The sequence below is a fragment of the Alosa alosa genome, chromosome 7, assembly GCF_017589495.1.
Source record: "Alosa alosa isolate M-15738 ecotype Scorff River chromosome 7, AALO_Geno_1.1, whole genome shotgun sequence".
Taxonomy (NCBI): domain Eukaryota; kingdom Metazoa; phylum Chordata; class Actinopteri; order Clupeiformes; family Clupeidae; genus Alosa; species Alosa alosa.
The window spans coordinates 5,980,607-5,999,546 of NC_063195.1; the positions used below are offsets into that span (position 1 = coordinate 5,980,607).

Genomic DNA, 18,940 nt, shown 5'->3' on the forward strand with positions numbered 1-18,940 from the left:
ATTGTGTGGCTGTGAAAACAATAAGTTGTGCATATGTAAAAGGGGGGTGAAATGAAATCCTTATAACATGTACTTTCAGAATAAATATAAATATTTATAAGTTCGCCTTTGTAGGTACCAGGCCATACTAACTCTATACCGAGTCACATACTAAGCCTGTAATTGACACACACAGTTGAACTTCAAATTGTGTGGCTGTGAAATGTATATGTTTATACCAAATTCGCCTTTGTGAGTACCAGGCCATACTAACTCTGTACCGAGTCACATACTAAGCCTCACATTGACATACACTGTTGAACTTCAAATTGTGTGGCTGTGAAAACAATATGTTGTGCATATGTAAAAGTGGGGTGAAATGAAATCCTTATAACATGTACTTTCAGAATATATATAGATATAAATACATGTTATAAGGATTCCATTTCACCCCCTTTTACACATGCACAACGTATTGTTTTCACAGCCACACAATTTGAAGTTCAACAGTGTATGTCAATGTGAGGCTTAGTATGTGACTCAGTACAGAGTTAGTATGGCCTGGTACTCACAAAGGCGAATTTGGTATAAACATATATATTCTGAAAGTACATGTTATAAGGATTTCATTTCACCCCCCTTTTACATGCACAACTTATTGTTTTCACAGCCACACAATTTGAAGTTCAACAGTGTATGTCAATGGCAGACATAGTATATGACTCGGTACACACTTAGTATGGCCTGGTACCTACAAAGGTAAACTTGGTATAAATATCTATATATATTTTGAAAGTACATGTTATAAGGATTTCATTTCACCCCACTTTTACATATGCACAGCTTTATTTATTTTTTTTATCAGCCACACAGTTTAATTATATTGGTGTAGAAAAAATATAGCATTCTAATGTGTATTTTCGATTTAAATGTCTTATTTAATTATTTTCTAACTTTACTTTCCCTTTGGTAACACAATACAGTTTTAAATTAATATTTTTTAAACATATTCATTACTTTTTCATTGAAAAAGTAATGAATATGTTCTGACTTTTATTTTGAAGGATTCGCGAATGGCGGCCATTTACTTTACTGTCTTTACTGTCGCTAGTGTCACACTACTTCCGTTTCTTTTTAACTATGTAGGTTCCACGACTCACGTACCTCAAGTCGCGAGCAGGAAAATTCACATGCAGTCCACCACGGGAGAAGATGTGTAAATGTTGCTTTAAGACATTTTTTGGATATAAACACGTCCGAAGTCTAATCAGCCACAAACAGCAAATCAGCAGACTTGACGGAGCAACGAACTTGTTGGAGGAAGGTATGGACACAAACAGTAGCCACGAGCTAGTTCGCAGAGATGTAGGGGTTGAACCTGAACCCACTTCATCCGTAACAGACCACTAGTAGTGCTTAATTAACTGTTACAAGAACATTATCGGTTCCGAAAAACCCTTGACGACACTTTTATTAGGGCTGCTTTAACCACAGACCTTCAGCTATATTCAGTAAGCCACTGACGGATCCTTCAAACCTGCCTTTCCCCCATTGCCTTCTTTTTGTTTATAAGGCATTAGCAGGGAAACTACTAGAGACCGACCGATCGATCCGCCAGCCAATTTAATCGGCCGATTTTTGCTATTTTTTAATCAATCGGCATAGGCCGATTTTCTTATTTGGCCGCGCCGAAGTCAGGCACATCTGCGGGCAGCTACTTGGAACACAGCGCCTGATATGCGTATGGGCCTATTTTTGGGATTTTGCCCGAAATTGCACAGCATCTACTGTAATAGCGGTGTGTCCTCATACTGTGACATATCATCAAATGCCTGGTATCCCCTGAAAGCTGAGACCTTGTAGAATTTTTAGAAACTGTCAGAATGACTCTGTTATGTACTGTCAAAGTGCTACAGTAGCTGGAATATTGCTTTTTCTTTCAGGCGGTTATGTAAATCCCTGGAAATGGCCATATTTCAGATGTGAAAGTCCCTAATATTGCCATTGAAACACATCAGAGGCCTACTCCCAGGTGTTGTGAAGATAAATATCTAAGGAAATGTTTGTACAATGAAGTATGACCCCTGTAGAGCCATTTTTGTGTGGAAATGCATATGCGTTTTGCTCAGTGTCCTGTTGGAGACTCCAAAAAGGACCTTTGGTTACCCAAAACGCATACTCCAAAGAAAGTCTAATAACAGAAGAACCCATTGGCCTAGATCAAATTAAAGATGACACCCAGGGGGTTGCATCTGGCTCAGTCAGAGATGGCTGTGGTACTGTATTAGAGGTATTACTTCACACAAAACTCTACTTTTGCCAAAACGCCTCAAGAATTTCAATAAAAAAAGGACAAACAATGTGCTATAGTGCAAATTTGTAATTGTAAAAGTAAATTTGTAGTAGTGCAAACATTTGTAAAAGGCAAATATGAAAATAGGTGAAGAGCAGCAAAATTGCTTCAGTGCAAACATAAAGTAAAACAAAATATGAGTGGGGGAAACTATTTACATTTGGCACAAAAGAATGCAATAAAGTGCAGAGTAGAACACACAAAAATGGTGTCTTGAGCTGGCAAACCGTGCACTGTGCCAGTCTTCATCGCTGAAGTTGTCATCACTTTCACTGAAGAGAACAGAGACAAAACAAGTCAAGTCGGCTTTTATTGTCAATTTCTTTACATGCACTGGTCATACAAAGAATTGAAATTTCGGGGTAGACAGGATCCTAGGTTCCTGGCTGGCTGGTGGGTGGGGGGGGCTGTCAGTGATGGTAGAGTGGGTAGAGTGTTCAGCATCCTGATTGCTTGGTGGATGAAGCTACTTGCCAGTCTGGTGGTGCGGGAGCGGAGGCTCCTGTACCGCTTTCCAGAGGGCAGGAGGCTGAACAGTTCGTGTGCAGGGTGGGTTGTATCCTTAACAATCATTAGTGCTTTAGCAGAGGGTGAGGCGGGTGGTGTAAATGTCCTGCAGGGAGGGGAGTGGTGCTCAATGATCCTCTTAGCTGTGTTAACAGTGCTGGAGGGTCTTCCTGTTCTGATCTGTGCAGCTTCCGCCCCACACTGTGATGCTGCTGGAGGCGATGCTCTCGATGGTCCCTCTGTAGAATGTAGTCATGGCGGGGGCGTGGCACTTGCAGCCTTCAATTTGCGCCAAGAAGTAGAGGGCTGCTGGGCTTTCTTAGCCAGTGATGCTGTGTTGGTGGTCCAGGAGAGGTCGTGGCTGATGTGCACCCCCAGAAATTTTGTGCTGCTCACTCTCTCCACAGCATCTCCGTCGATGGACAGTGGTGGCAGTTGTTTGTGGCCTCTCTGAAAGTTGACAACAATCTCCTTGGTCTTGCTGACATTTAGCAGGAGGTTGTTGTCTTTGCACCATTTAGCCAGCAGGTCTACTTCGTCTCTGTAGTGAGCCTCATAAGCCCTTAGTGATGAGGCCCACCAGTGTTGTGTCAGTCCATAAAACTTCACCAGATGGTTGGAGCTGTGAGTGGTTGTACAGTCATGTATTAGCAGTGTGAAGAGCAGGGGGGGCTGAGCACACACCCTTGAGGGGCCCCCTGCTCAGGGTCAGAGTGCTTGAGGTGTTGTCCCCGACCGCATTACTGCTTGTGGTCTCTGCAACAGGAAGTCCAGCAGCCAGTTGCAGAGGGAGGTACTGAATCCTAGCTTGTCCACTTTGCTGATGAGTTGTTGTGGTATTATGGTATTGAATGCTGAACTGAAGTCTATGAACAGCATTCTCACATATGAGTCTTTATTGTCTAAGTGGGTGAGGGCTGGATGGGGAGCAGAGCAGATTGCATCCTCCGTGGATCGTTTGGCTAGGTATGCAAACTGGAAGGGGTCCAGGGTAGGGTGGCTTTGATGTGTGACATGACTAGCCGTTCGAAGCACTTCATGATTATGGGCGTGAGTGCTACAGGACGGTAGTCATTGAAGCATGATGGTGATGAATTCTTTGGCACGGGTATGATGGTGGCAGTTTTGAAAAGTGATGGGATGACTGCTTGCTCCAGAGAGGTGTTGAAAATGTCTGTAAAAACATCCTTCAGCTCTTCTGCACAGTCCTTCAACACTCGTCCTGGTATGTTGTCTGGGCCTGCTGCTTTGCGTGGGTTAAAAACAATCAAAGCATATACACACAGGAGCACATTCGATGCACACTACATTTGCATTCCCTCCCCTATGACTGCATGTTCACAATACCACAGGCCCATGCTCTCATTCCACCTCCAGTACAGACTATACCCCACACACATATCAGTCACCTTAGCCCCCCTCCTTCAGACTAATACAGGACACTCACCTTCCCCCTACTTCTCTCTCTCACACACACACACACACACACACACACACACACACACAGGTAGATTGCATCCCCTCCCCCATGACACCTAGGTCCCTCTCACCTCCCATCCCCCTGTGTGTGTGTCTTTCTCTTTCTCATACACACACAAACACAGGTAGATTGCATCCCCTCCCCCATGGCAATGTACTATACATAAAGATACCATATATCGAGTTTCTGTTACAAATATATAGTGTTTACTCACCATTCAAAGTCGGGGTCCTTTCCTTCTAAGAAGTCCATGAATCCTTCAGAGTCTTCTGAAACTTTACTTTCCTCAATGTCACTTATCTCTTCACTTTTTCTACTTTCACTCAATCTGCTGGTACCTTCCTCAGCTGGTTCGACCTCCACGTTCTTCTTTGCCTGTCTTTTCGGCAGATTTTCTGCTTACTTCTTCAAAAGATCCAAATGATCCTTGAATTTACACTTGGGGATCAATAAAGTATCTATCTATCTGTAAAAATTGCGACTGTATTCCTCTGACGAGCCGGTCGTACTAGTAAGCTATCGTTACGCACAACGAAGGTGGACTCAATTTCCCAGAGTTCCCCTCACCGGAGGGGATTGTATGCGTCATTCGAAAGGTCTACTCATTGGCTACAAGACTATCTTTGAACCATCCTCGTAGCTTGTCATACGCCAGAGCTGTTGTCAATCAGAGATAACATAGGCAGCTAGCATGGCTACCATCCTTCTAACACGTGTTTGTCGACAACGGTACGTCACACAAAGTTGTCACTGGTATCTACGTACTCAGGAGAGCTTCCTGAACACGCTGAGTGGTTTTAATCCTGGTGATGCATAGGATAAGCATACGAACTATGTGGTTTTCTGTCAGAGAAAAGTTATCGTTTATTTTTTTACTAACAAAACGGTACTGTTTGGGTGGAATTATGCATCTTCTAAACGTAATGTCGACAAAACACGGTGGATATTCGGATTCTCTGGCTTCTTGTGAACAGTATGACACCAAGCATGTTGGGGTAGCATGAAGCCCGGGATGTACACAAAGGCTGTAATGTGAGGAGACACGGTGGTGGTGGGGGGCATTTTGAAACGTGACTAGTGATACAAATTGTAGGTTTTAGCCGTTCGGGATGGGTTTAATTCAGTCGACACGGGTCTCAAATGAATCCTGAGGCTCTAGGCTTTCCAATGGTATATGCCATGACTATGTAGCTAGCACAATGACTCGGCGTCGATTGACTTTACATTGAGATTAGTGATTGAACGAGTGATTTGGGTCGGTACCGGAACAAATTATGCACAACAGGTTTTAAGAGACGGTCTATTTAGAACTAAGAAAATCTTTGGTTTCAAGAAGGAGCAAGACTGTCTACAGGAAAGGCATCAATTTTTACATTCCAGTGTCCCAAAGTCGTATATTTGGGGGCCAAGCAGCAAAGCTGCGAAGGCACCCATTGTGTTTCTACGTTTTCCTATTATTATTATTATTCCGTCATGGAATTCTATGGCAGCCCATAGAACCGTCTGGTAAAAAGTTGTAAAATTTGGCACACAAATTAGGCACAGTCCCATGATTAATTTCACCAGGTTTCAAGTTGGCACCTCGAGCACTCTAGCACCACCAACAGGCCAAAGTTGGTCGTGCGTTCACGCACGTAACTTTTGACCCGTTAACCCGATAGTCAAAAATGAGGTATCGTTGGAATCCTTGGACCAAGCCGAGTTCAACTCTATGACGTCATTTTCCGCCATGATGGATTTTCCGCCATTTTGGATTTTGTCAAAAACCTTTAAAAAGTTTCACGCCTCACATAAATTGTCCGATTTTCATGAAACTTAGTGCATATGATCTTCAGACCAAGCCGCACAAAAGTTATCCCTTTTCGTCTTCGGAACTAAAACCGTTGTCTCGTAACAGCCAATCCAAATTTCCATTCCATTTCATGTATCATAACCAAACTTAGCACGGGGACTCATATCCCAATCAGGAGGATGTTCAAAAACGTTGGTGACCTTTCATCTCTAGGGGGCGCTGCAATTAGGAAATGTATTTTGGCCTGTAGCTGCTGTTGTGTTTGGAATTAAAATGTACTACTGGGGTCTGTTAGTACTGTTGGAGGTCCATAGGCTGACCCAAGCCAAATTGTGATGTCATCGTAATTGATTTGGCCGCCATATTGGATTCAATCAAAAACACCTAAAAGTTTTCAGAGGTCACAAAGTTTGTCCGATTTTCACAAAACTTGGTGCAGATGATCTTCAGACCAAGCCTCAAAAAAGTTATCCCTTTTTGTCTTCAAATCTAAAACCGTTCGCCCGTAACATCCAATTAAAATTGTTGTCAAAGCCGCCAAACAGGAAGTGAAGTGATATCTCAGCAAGGTTTTCTCGTGTCAAGACTAAACTTACTACATGTGCTCAGGACCCAATTAGGAGGAGGCTCAAGAAATTTGGTACATTTTGACCACAGTGTGGCGCTATAATCACTGGAAGTAGGCTCATATCTCAGCAATGCTTACACATATTGAAACCAAACTTGGTATATGGACTTAGGACCCCATCCTGAGGACACACAATACATTTGGTGACCTTTGTCCACTAGGGGGGGCGCTAGAGATACAGGAAATTAGCTCATATCTCAGCAACGCCTTTACGTATCGAAACCAAACTTGGTATATGGACTCAGGACCCAATCCTGAAGACGCACAATACATTTGGTGTACTTTGACCACTAGGGGCGCAATAATTAGGAAGACTTTCTCGAATCAACACCAAACTTGGTGCGTTGATTCGTGAACACATCCTAAGGACCCACAATTAATTTGGTGTGCTTTGACCACTAGGGGTGCTATAATTATCAACACTTTCACCGATTTAAACCAAACTTGGTATGTGGACTTAGGAGTACATCTTGAGTAGAGATGCACCGATAGATCGGCTGGTGACCGGAATCGGCCGATTTTCACGTGATTGGCCATGACCGGCGACCGTCCGGTCAGTCTGAGACATGCCGATTTTATCCCGGTCAAATGCACTTGTGCACCACAATTGTATCAACACCCAGCTGAGTTTGCAAAGTTTGAAGGAGCTAGCAACCAGGCCAACACTCAGGGCTGGATGTAGGGCTACAAAGAAAGCGCTAATAGGCTACTGAGTTTTTCTATGCAGCAAACGCTGTGCTTTGCCATTGGCCTACTGCGTGGAATTTACTAAGCTGTCACTTCATTAGGCTACGTAAACATCGCCATCATCCGCCCGTCACTGCCGCTAAGCATGCGTGCCCACAGCTGAACCACAAGCGCTGCTGAACGGAGATGACTGATTACGACATTAAAAATAATCAAAGTTTAGAGATCATAGGCTACATAATAAGATATCAACAAGCAGCAACATACAGTAGCCCTAGTAGTTCTACTCCACTTAAAAAAAAATACTCGGAACTATTTACTGCACGTAGACTAGGGCTATGCCTTAAAATACCCTAGTAGATTGAGAAGTGGATGTCGTGAAAATGAACAAATGATAGCCTATTAGAAAGGCAAACAAACGTTAAAGTTGCTTTTGACATAGTAGCCTACAATGAAGAAAACTGATGCTCTGAATACTGAATCAGCCGCCTCTGAAAGTTTCTAGGCCTATAGCCCAATTGATGCATTTAACCGGAATTTGGATTTAATTTTTTCACCGCAAAACAGACGTGCACTGTTTTCATATATGGTGGAGCACCTAATCGCTATTAGCACTTCTCCTCCCCTGTGTTTGGTGATCGCCTAGGCTACAACCACTTTTCACTCGCCATCCCATAAATTCATCAATGCATATGAAAATATGTTACATGGTAGCATGTTCAAATGTATCATGACAATTTTTCTTATATCTTTAGTTGGATATTGGATGTGAGAAGAATAAAATGGGTGTTCCATAACTTAACTTAATCCATAATTTGATACTGCAACTAAAGTTAGACTTGAAGAAGAATCTGTCAAAGTCAAAGTCAAAGTCAGCTTTATTGTCAATTTCTTCACATGTTCCAGACATACAAAGAGATCGAAATTACGTTTCTCACTATCCCACGGTGAAGACAAGACATATTTGACCAATTTTAAGTCCACAGACAAACATAACATTCAAGTAAACAAAAAAGTAAGTAAATAAGTAAATAAGAGGGCACATATAATAATAATAATAATAATAATAAAAAAATAAGAGCAGCAAAATTTTGTTGAAATTGTGCATAGACAGTCAATAAAATACTAGTGCAAATACTGTAAAAAATACTATAAAAATACTGTTTGACCTAAATAATAAAGAAAGTGGCATAGTGGTGCAAGTTATGTAAGAGCAGCAGAAGTGTTGTGTTTTCAGGACAACAACACCAAGTTGTAAAGTGTACAAGTGTGCAAGTGTTCAAGTGTGCAGGTGGAGTAGTGCAGGCGGCCATTGTGGGTCCAATGTCCAGGATGTTATGTAGCTGAGGGTGGAGGGGGGGAGAGGAGGGAGAGACTTCAGCATCCCTTACAGCTTGGTGTATGAAGCTGTTGGTGAGTCTGGTAGTGCGGGGCGCAGGCTTCTGTACCTCTTCCCAGAGGGCAGTAGATCAAACAGATTGTGAGCCGGGGTGACTTGCATCACTCACAATTTTGGTCAGCCTTATGGGTGAGGTGGGTGGTGTAAATGTCCTTCAGGGAGGGGAGTGAAGCACCAATGATCCTTCCAGCTGTGTTCACTATGCGCTGCAGGGCTTTCCTGTTGTATTCAGTGCAGCTTCCGCCCCACACAGCGATACAGCTGGAGAGGATGCTCTCAATGGTGCCTCGGTAGAATGTGGTCATGATGGCTGGTGGAGCACTTGCTCGCCTGAGTTTCCTGAGGAAGTACAGGCGGCGCTGAGCTCTCTTCGCCAGTGATGCAGTGTTGGTGGTCCAGGAGAGGTCTTCACTGATGTGCACCCCCAGGAATTTGGTGCTGCTCGCTCTCTCCACCACAGCACCGCCGATGGTCAGTGGCAGGTGTTGGGTGTGACCTCTCCGAAGTCAACAACAATCTCTTTGGTCTTGCTGACGCTCAGCAGGAGGTTGTTGTCCCTGCACCACGTGGTCAGATGGTCGACCTCCAACCTGTATTGAGTCTCGTCGCCCTTGGTGATGAGACCCACCAGAGTTGTGTCGTCAGCAAATTTCACTATGTGATTGTTGCTGTAGGTTGCAGTGCAGTCATGCGTCAGCAGGGTGAAGAGCAGCGGACTGAGCACGCAGCCTTGGGGGGCCCCTGTGCTCAGTGTGATGCTGCTTGAGGTATTGTTGCCAACACGTACTACTTGGGGCCTCTGACAGAGGAAGTCCAGTAGCCAGTTGCAGAGGTAGGTACTGAGTCCCAGTTTGTCAAGTTTGCAGATGAGTTGTTGTGGTATTATGGTGTTGAATGCAGAACTGAAGTCTATAAACAGCAATCTCACATATGAGTCTCTTTTTTCCAGGTGGGTGAGGGCTGGGTGGAGGGCAGAGCAGATTGCATCCTCTGTTCACCAGTTCCATTTTTTTAACAGCCATTTCATTATTGATAAGTTGATTATATGTCTATATTAACATGTTCTATCAAAGAAAAGATAGAAAATAACTATTTGTGTGTGTGCTGTAAAATGGTTAGAAGAAATGAAATCGTAATTGGCTAAAATCGGTATCGGCAGGTCAAACTCTATGAAAAATCGGAAATCGGTATTGGCCCAGAAAATTGCAATCGGTGCATCTCTAATCTTGAGGACACACAATAAATTCGGTGACCTTCGAATCCAGTCCAGTCCAATCCAATCAAGTCCAATCCAATCTAACACAACACAGTCAAGTCCAGTCCAGTCCAATCCAATCCCAACTCCTGCTCAACTGCTTAAATGCTTGGCCCCCTCATTGCTGCTTGCAGCTATATTTTCTCTTATAATTTATCTTATGGTTGTAATCTGTGGTGTTGCTTCATTTACCGAAAGTGTGTTGGGAATGTGCCGGCAAGACCCCTCAATGCTGGACCCCGTTTCTCGAAAGCATTGTTGCTAACCAGTTAGCAACTTAGTAGCAGAGACGGTTGATAAAGCTATAGAATCTTTGTTAGTAGGTTGCCTATGGGAAATTGCATTCCAACCAAGTAAGTTGCTAACTTAGTTAGCAACGACACTGTCGAGAAACACACTGGTGACCAGCGTGATGTTTCGATCTAAACTATAGTAACGGACAATCTAAGTGAAAATTTAACAAAAAGAGGACGCAAATCTAACATGTGAACGCTTTATAACACGGTCATCCCATGTCCATTCGTTTTCAACTGCGTCTGAGTTGAAGAAGAAATGAAAGTTGCTTAGCGTTGTGGCTACGAGTGCGTTGGGAATGCGCTGGCTATGCAAGCCCCTGCCCTCAACGCTATGTTACTGCGGTGACTGCTATGTTACGATATGAGCTACCACAGGTTACTCTATACAACCACAGGTGGCAGTGTGGTGACTCTATATAAAACCTATTGATGTCAATGGGGCATTTTGCCCATGTTCAGGGTGGATAATAAAAAAGAAAGATTTGCATAAGACAAGTCAAATTGGTGTTTTCAAAAAGAAGGGATCATGGAGAATAAAGAAAAACATATTTAAAAAATCTTTGTATATTCCCACAAGATGTTTGAGTGCTCTGAAAATGATAACCAAAATGATTTTTCAGACTTGTGAGGTCTGCTGTTCAGACCCTGAAGGGATTTGTTTTCTGTTCATTGCTTTTTGTGAGAGTGTTTCTACTTATCTCAGTAAGGAAAATAAATCAAGAGCCTATGTTGAGTACAAATATGTTTTCTGAAGGCTTAAACAGAGCCCAGCCAAAAACTCCAATACAATTTGTATCAACTTTGAGGGACAGCTATGACCATGCAGGATTATCCAGACCAAACGTGACGATTTTGCTACATACTATTCCTATTTATGTACCAGCATGCAAAATTTGAGCCTCCTACATGGTTTAGTTCTTGCGCTGTGGGCTTGTGAACTTTGACAAAAAAAAGAGGCCGAACAAATTCGACACCCCCCCTCCCCCTGTAAAACTGGCTGTATCTTGGAAAGTATTGATCTTACATAAGAGTAATTTTACAGTGTGTCTCCTGGGTAACATAGGTACACCTGGTAATTTTTTCAGAATTTTTTGAGACCTAAGTGCGTGGGCCCTGGTTGAATTGACGTGGAATGACCCTTAAACATATTAAAATGAATAATTAATAGACTAACAGACTGCAAGAAGTCATACATTTGTTAATTCTAGTTGTTATGAATCAATGAGTAGCCCCCTTCAGTCATTTTTATATAATAGCCTACATAATATTTCTACTATATACATAAATATATAGTGTATAGAACATATGTTATTTATCATATGTTGATTTTTTTTTTAATGTTCAATTTTCAATAAATCGTGTGAAGTTTACAAGTGTTGTGCCTCCTCTTAGTAGTATGATTTTTAGCATGCCAATTAAGGATAATACAATAGCATATCGGCCCAAAAAATCGGCAGGTCACATCGGCCATCGGCTGACTCCGACCGCTAAAAATCGGCATCGGCTTTAGAAAAACCTAAATCGGTCGGTCTCTAGAAACTACCCCCTTAACTTAGCTCCCTGTTTAAATTTAAGTAGACTGTGTCAAAATACCAGGGGACAGGGCACAGAGTCTCATTGAAACCCCAGATCTGACTTCCTACTTTTCAACTTTGTTGCATCTTATAAGTGGAACAAACCGCAAGGAAGTCTGAAATTAAGCCTATTTGTATTAGTTGATAATTTCAACTTTTTTTTTTTATTATTATTATATGGCTTCAGTATAGTGCTCCTGTTTTTAACTAACTCGCTTTTGTCTGTTTTATGTTTTTCTTTTGTGTTCTTACATTTTTATTGTGTTCTTCTTGGATTCAATTTTGTATTTTTTACTCTGTTTTCTTTGGATTGTTTGTCATCAGGGCTTTGCTGTAAAATGGATTTCTGCTCAGTCAATTTTTTCTGAGTAAACAAATTATTATTATTATTATTGTTATAATTTTCGAGGATGCATAGTGTGTATCCACTGCGTGCTTGGAACACCCAGAATCCTGTGTGCACATGTATGGAAGGTTTAAAATCTGTACTAAATAAGGTAGTTCACTATGTATTTAAATGTAAACATTGTGTTATTGTCTCTATGTGAAGTAACCTAAATGATATATGGGCTCAACTAATTTTAACCACTTCAAACTCTCACACTGTAATTGTGTAAATAAGGCAGGTATAAGGAGGGTATTAAAACATTTTCTAATGATGGCTATTGCGAGCTAAATATTTATATTTATCGACTTTGAGAAACATCCTAGCACCATGTGTATGGAACGGTCTACCGACGCATTTCACATGCACTTTTTGACATGTCAGTTAGCCTACTCATTTGCACCACTGGTTAGATGTAACTTTGTTACTTTTCTAAAAACTAAACATTACTAAAAGCTTCAGCACATATTCTGAAAAGAAACTGACTTCCAATGAAGATAAAACCGACTTTGACCTTTCTATTTGTCTTTATTCTGTTTCTCTGACTACAGGCAATTTTACACTTTGTACGGGATCATCTTTGTTCTACTAGCAGCATGGACCTCGGACTTCCATTTAGTTCTGGCTGTGCAGAAACACACCAGGTTGACCTGAGCGTGATGGTGAAAGAAGAAGATATAAAAGAGGAGGAGTATGGTCATATGATTTCATGTCCAGATGAAGATGAAGAAGAAGAAAAGCCCTTTGCAGAGTTTGACTGTAAAGCTGAAACAGACGTCACAGAGTCACCAGAGTCTACGTACAATGAAACGGTGAAGACTGAAGAGGAGGAGGAGGAAGAGGAGGAGGAGCAACAACATGACTGGCTGCTGGAAAGTAAGTCCTCTCACAGAGAGCTTAATAGATCGGAGTTTTGTGACTCTAGAGGGAGCTGTTACCCACTTAACAAAAGCTCATATACAGCCAACAAAGTAGCATGTTTAGATTAGAGATGTTATTAGTCTGCTAAATTAATGAATGTAAATCTAGTATAGGTTTAGAGTAGCTGTTCAAAACGCAGCAAACCCCTTCGTTTTAGACAAGCGTCTGCCAAATACCCCACCAAATACCGTAAACCCAAAACAGTGTTAGAGGATGAGCAATGCAACCATATTGAGGCCCTCACACATTTACTTTTCTCCCTCTTGGTAGGTGCTCCAAGACAGTAGCCTCAACATCAAGTTGCCTGCTTTCCTAATGTCTGAAATAGGCGGACATATTCTTTATGGGCTGGGGGTAAACAATTATTTATTAAACGATTAATCGGGTTATCATTTTTCGACTAATTAGACAATTAATCTAACAATTATTTTTCTGTTGCTCAATTAATAAAAAACATAATGTATCTCAAATACCAAACAATTCTTAATAATATACTTTATTCAACAGTTTTGCACAGCAAAAAATCTTCTGTTTTACACAAAATAAAATAAATATATATAAACATTTGTAATGTTATTCAAAATGAAAGCCTTTTTTACAGTACCAACATAACTGTTCAAATAATTCAAAAGTTGTAGTGCAAAAACAAACCAACTGTGCAGTGCACAGTATAGAGTGTATAAGAGTGTTTAACACAAAATTCCTGTTTTTAGTTTTACAGTCCAAACATTCATTCATTCATGAGCACTGCGCACCAGCTTATTGGCTTCAAGATAGGGGAAATATTCTTGAAAGATTGGGGTCTTTTGAGTAAAGTTTGAATGTGGAGCATTAGTTAAAAGACTACAATCTGTCCCAATTCTTGTCAAAGTTGTTTGATGTAAGGTGGCCATTAGTTGATATTGGCGAACTAGTGTACTGAATCATGATACTATTAGCTGGTTAACGTTAGTCTAATGTTATGTATTTGACTCGTAAATGACCAAAGCATGAGTTAGCGCTAACTTGAATTTCCCCTGGGGATCAATAAAGTATCTATCTATCTAACTATAAGTTGTGAATCGTGATTTAGCTAACGTTAGACAGATAATGTTAAAGACTACTGCAATCTGCTTGCTACCGTTAGCTAGATCTATACGTTGTGAATCGTGATTTAGCTAACGTTAGACAGATAACGTTAAAAGCAACAATCTGCTTGCTACCATTAGCTAGATCTAGCAGCAGGGGTTGTCCCCGTTTCAGATGCTCCCACTGCTGTTGTGGTATGCCAACTCCATTTGGCAAAGAGTGCTAATAACGACACCTTTTACATTTTGGCCCGAATTAGTATTCCCATACCTTCGATGAGGTAGGGTGAGCTGTTTTAGGATGTTTTCTTTTATTGGGGCTTTTGTTTGGGCTTTTTGCAGGGCTTTGGTGGGAATTCTGTGAGAAGGTTGCTGTTTCGTCCTCGATTCTGCAATGTTTTGGTCTCCCGCATGTGCGTGGCAAGTTGTGGCGAAGTGCAGTGGCTACGTGTGTCAACTCCACGTAGCTACGCCGTGGAGATGACGCAGAAGCATTAAACAGAGTATTATGCTTTCTTTTTATGATGGATAGAGTGAAAGAGAGAGAGAGAGAGAAAGCATAATACTCTGTTTTATGCTTATGCGTCATGTGATAGAGAGCTACGCCGTGGAGATGACGCGGAAGCATAAAACAGCCGTAAGATAGGTTAACTAGTAAACATCATATCACTAATGTGCATCAATCGGGAATTAGCTAAATGAAGGAAGCTTTACTTATTGAACTGGATTAAAGAGATGAAAGCATGCAAAGTGGTGTTTTTGCAACTTCAGTGTAGAGGATTGTGATTCATCACAACTTCAGCAATTTAAGTGGCCTTACCTTCAAAAAATAGCTCCGTACCGCTGAAGCCCAGTCTGCAACTGCCTCGATGAGAAGTCTAAACTTTCTGTGCATTCAGTACAGCTCACACCATGACATTGTAAAAATATAATAACAATAATAATAATAATAATAGGGGTAAAAAGATGGAGATAGATACTTTATTGATCCCCAAGGGGAAATTCAAGGTCTCAGCAGCATACAGACATCACACACAACATGCACTTACAGCAAAAAAATAATATAAGTATAAATAAAATTAAAAAAAACACAACTAAGCAATAAAGACAGTAGAAGATAAAAAAAAATCTACTAAAATACAAATTATGCTATAACTAAATCTAAATCAAGTCTAAATCAAGTATCCAAAAAACGTAAAGCTGCACATGATCTCAACAGGAGAGTTATCAATATGCACTGAAACTGAGGAGTATGTGAGTGTTTGGGCATTAACGTTAGCTCAGAAGCCCACGTTTATTTTTTTGTGCAGTCTTTGTGAGCTTAATATAACAGTTCACACTGACTGACAGTACTGACAGGACCACCAAGGACAGTCTGAGAGATGTGACAGTGTTGTGAATGAGTCAACAACAGCTAAACAGTCTTAGCCAACAGAACTGTCCCAGTCCAGTGTTTTTAAGGTTGCGTCGTATTTCCACCAGTGAACCATGCATTAGCTAAATGTTGGCACTGTGGCTAACTAACTTTGCTCCTCTCATTATGATCAGAAAATGAATGGGATGACAGTCGAAAGAGGCAATTATAGTGCTGCTACCAATATACTCGGTCATGACCGCGTTTATGTTTCACAAATACGACAACAGTCAAAATAGCCTCCATCACTCAACCAATGCCAAAGTTAGCTTACCTTTGGACGTAACATTAAGCTGGTGACCAGTGGCTCTAAGATTAACGCTAGCCTACTGCAGTAAAAACCAAGCATGTCCAATAAACATTTTTAAGTTTATTTAGGCTTCTAGAAGAGATGATAATTATATTCTATGTGAAAATCATCCTACCATGAACACACAAACATGCAAGTTGCAATTCGTTGTCGTTGTGTTGGCTAGGAAGTGGAACCAAGTCAAGCAGCATGCGTGTCTTGCAGCAAGAAGTTGCACCATCTGGTGGACAAACCACGTAACAACAATACTGGAAAACTAAATGAAGGATCAATATTCGGTTTTCCTTTATTTCATTTTAAAATATTTATCGTCCGTTATAAATGCCGATACCAATAGTTTGGAAAATGCCTAATATCGGCCTGCCAATAAATCGGCCGGGCTCTATGATGTAGTTTCTCCCATAGATATAGAATCCTAGATACCGCACTGCCTAGTACACCAATCAAAAAATCCAGATTACTAAACGGAACTATATATCACAAACTAGTCTAGTAGGTTCTGAAGGAATAACTGTTAGAATAGATGACATGAGGTCTGTAATGTCTAGTCAAATAATGTTACTTTGGGGCCAACCGTGGCCTACTGGTTAGCGCTTCGGACTTGTAACCGGAGGGTTGCCGGTTCGAACCCCGACCAGTAGGCATGGCTGAAGTGCCCTTGAGCAAGGCACCTAACCCTCACTGCTCCCCTCGAAGCCGGGCTGTTGTTGCAGGCAGCTCACTGTGCCGGGATTAGTGTGTGCTTCACCTCACTGTGTGTTCACTGTGTGTTTTACTAATTCACGGATTGGGATAAATGCAGAGACCAAATTTCCCTCACAGGATCATATATATATATATATATATATATATATATATATATATATATATATATATATATATATATATATATATATAAAAATACTTATACTTAATGTGTCATAACAAATGATTATACCTAGTTTTACATAGCAATTAAATGCAGAAGTATTTCTATCTATCTGTATCTCCATCTTTAATTACCTTTATCTGTCAATCTAAGTGCATATTGTAACTCTTCCAGGTGTACCAGAAGACCCACATGTAATGCAACAGAAGATCCATGGACAGAATGATGAACTCAACCTGCAGCTCAAAGGAAGGCTTGAGAAACACCAACCTCACTCAGAAAATGAGAAGCCTTGCAAAAAGCCACATAAATATTCTCATTGTGAAAAAGCATTTACAACATCCTCAATAGTCAACCACATGCTTACACACAAGGGAGAGAAGGCTCATAAATGTGTCCAGTGTGGAAAAGCATTTAGAGCATCCGAAGGTCTTAAATGCCACATGCTTACACATACTGGAGAGAAGCCTCATAAATGTGTCCAGTGTGGAAAAGGCTTTTCACAAATTTCAAATCTTAATAAGCATATGATAATACACACTGGAGAGAAGCCTCATAAATGTGTCCAGTGTGGAAAAGCTTTTTCACAAATTTCAACTCTTAAAACCCACATGCTAATACACACTGGAGAGAAGCTTCATAAATGTCCCCGGTGTGGAAAAGCATTTTCACAACGTTCATATATTAAATGCCACATGCTAATACACACTGGAGAAATGCCTCATAAATGTGTCCAGTGTGGAAAAGATTTTTCATTAATGTCTAGTCTTAAACGTCATATGTTAGTACACACTGGAGAGAAGCCACATGTATGTACCCACTGTGGAAAGGGTTTTTCACAAATGTCTAGTCTTAAACGTCATATGGTAGTACACACTGGATAGAGGCATCATAAATGTACCCAGTGTGGAAATTCATTGAGATCTTCCAAAGATCTTCATAACCACATGCTTACACATACTGGAGAGAAGCCTCATAAATGTAACCAGTGTGGAAAAGCATTTAGACACCTCATAACTCTTCAACAGGCACGGCTGAAGTGCCCTTGAGCAAGGCACCTAACCCCTCACTGCTTCCCGAGCGCTGCTGTTGTTGCAGGCAGCTCACTGCGCCGGGATTAGTGTGTGCTTCACTTCACTTCACTGTGTGCTGAGTGTTTCACTAATTCACGGATTGGGATAAATGCAGAGACCAAATATCCCTCACGGGATCAAAATAATTTTTTATACTTATACTATACAACATTTGCTAATACATACAGGAGAGAAGCCCCATAAATGAACACACTGTTATTCGGCAATCAGACAACCAAACCATCACACACTCCAATGTGGACAGCATTCAAGTAGCTTATTCAGTTTCAGTTTATTCAGTTTTATCAAAGTTCCAAAGTTAAAAATCTACATGTCAAATGGAGTCAAGTGAGTTGCAATCAGTAAGCTGAGGGTATAAAGCTCGCCCAAGACAAAATATATATTGTTGTATACTCACGGGCGTCAGTTTGGTTTGAAATGTGCTGGGGACAGAGATGCATTCGGAAGTGCATTTTCAGAAATGCAATAACATTTGTTTTCTCTTTTGCACAGATCATGTTTTTGAAAAACACTGTCCTGTAGCTTTACTAAAATAAATGAATAAAAATATTTACACAAATGTGGTGATGTCCGACACGTTTTATGAAGAAGAAAGCCTTACGTTTTCAAAAAGTATAAATATGTCCCACTATGTTCTGCTTCATATAGAACGTTTCAAGAGAGTTCTGTTGTCAGCATCATAGTTGTTCCCACAAGGCTTCCGTTTTAACATTCCATATGTTATCTTAGTTTTTTTCAATCGCTAACAAGCGCTTACCCATACTTCAGATACTTTTTCTAAACTCTTACCACAGACTCACACCTACAAAATACAATTGGCCAAATGGATAATTTTCTTCTATCCGCATAGGCATAATTCCTTTACTCCTATCGCAATCAAACCTCACATAGTGAAAGTGAACTTTTTTGTTTTACAGGTTTCTTGGAAAAA

At 40.9% G+C, this 18,940-nt stretch overlaps 1 protein-coding gene across 1 annotated transcript; it reads left to right on the forward strand.

Annotated features, from left to right (window-relative positions):
- The first annotated feature begins 1,127 nt into the window (after positions 1-1,127).
- LOC125297416 (zinc finger protein 239-like) lies at positions 1,128-18,568 on the forward strand. Its single transcript, XM_048247799.1, has 3 exons — positions 1,128-1,303; positions 12,887-13,211; positions 17,090-18,568. Exons 2-3 carry the CDS (start codon positions 12,932-12,934, stop codon positions 17,797-17,799), a joined length of 990 nt encoding a protein of 329 aa, XP_048103756.1. The 5' UTR covers positions 1,128-1,303; positions 12,887-12,931; the 3' UTR covers positions 17,800-18,568.
- Positions 18,569-18,940: the final 372 nt, after the last annotated feature.

Excerpts from the sequence above, each read along its gene's own strand:
- LOC125297416 (XM_048247799.1), top strand. The coding sequence starts at position 12,932 with ATGGACCTCGGACTTCCATTTAGTTCTGGCTGTGCAGAAACACACCAG. Across the intron at positions 13,212-17,089 it reads ACATGACTGGCTGCTGGAAA|GTGTACCAGAAGACCCACAT; the intron begins GTAAGTCCTCTC and ends TAACTCTTCCAG.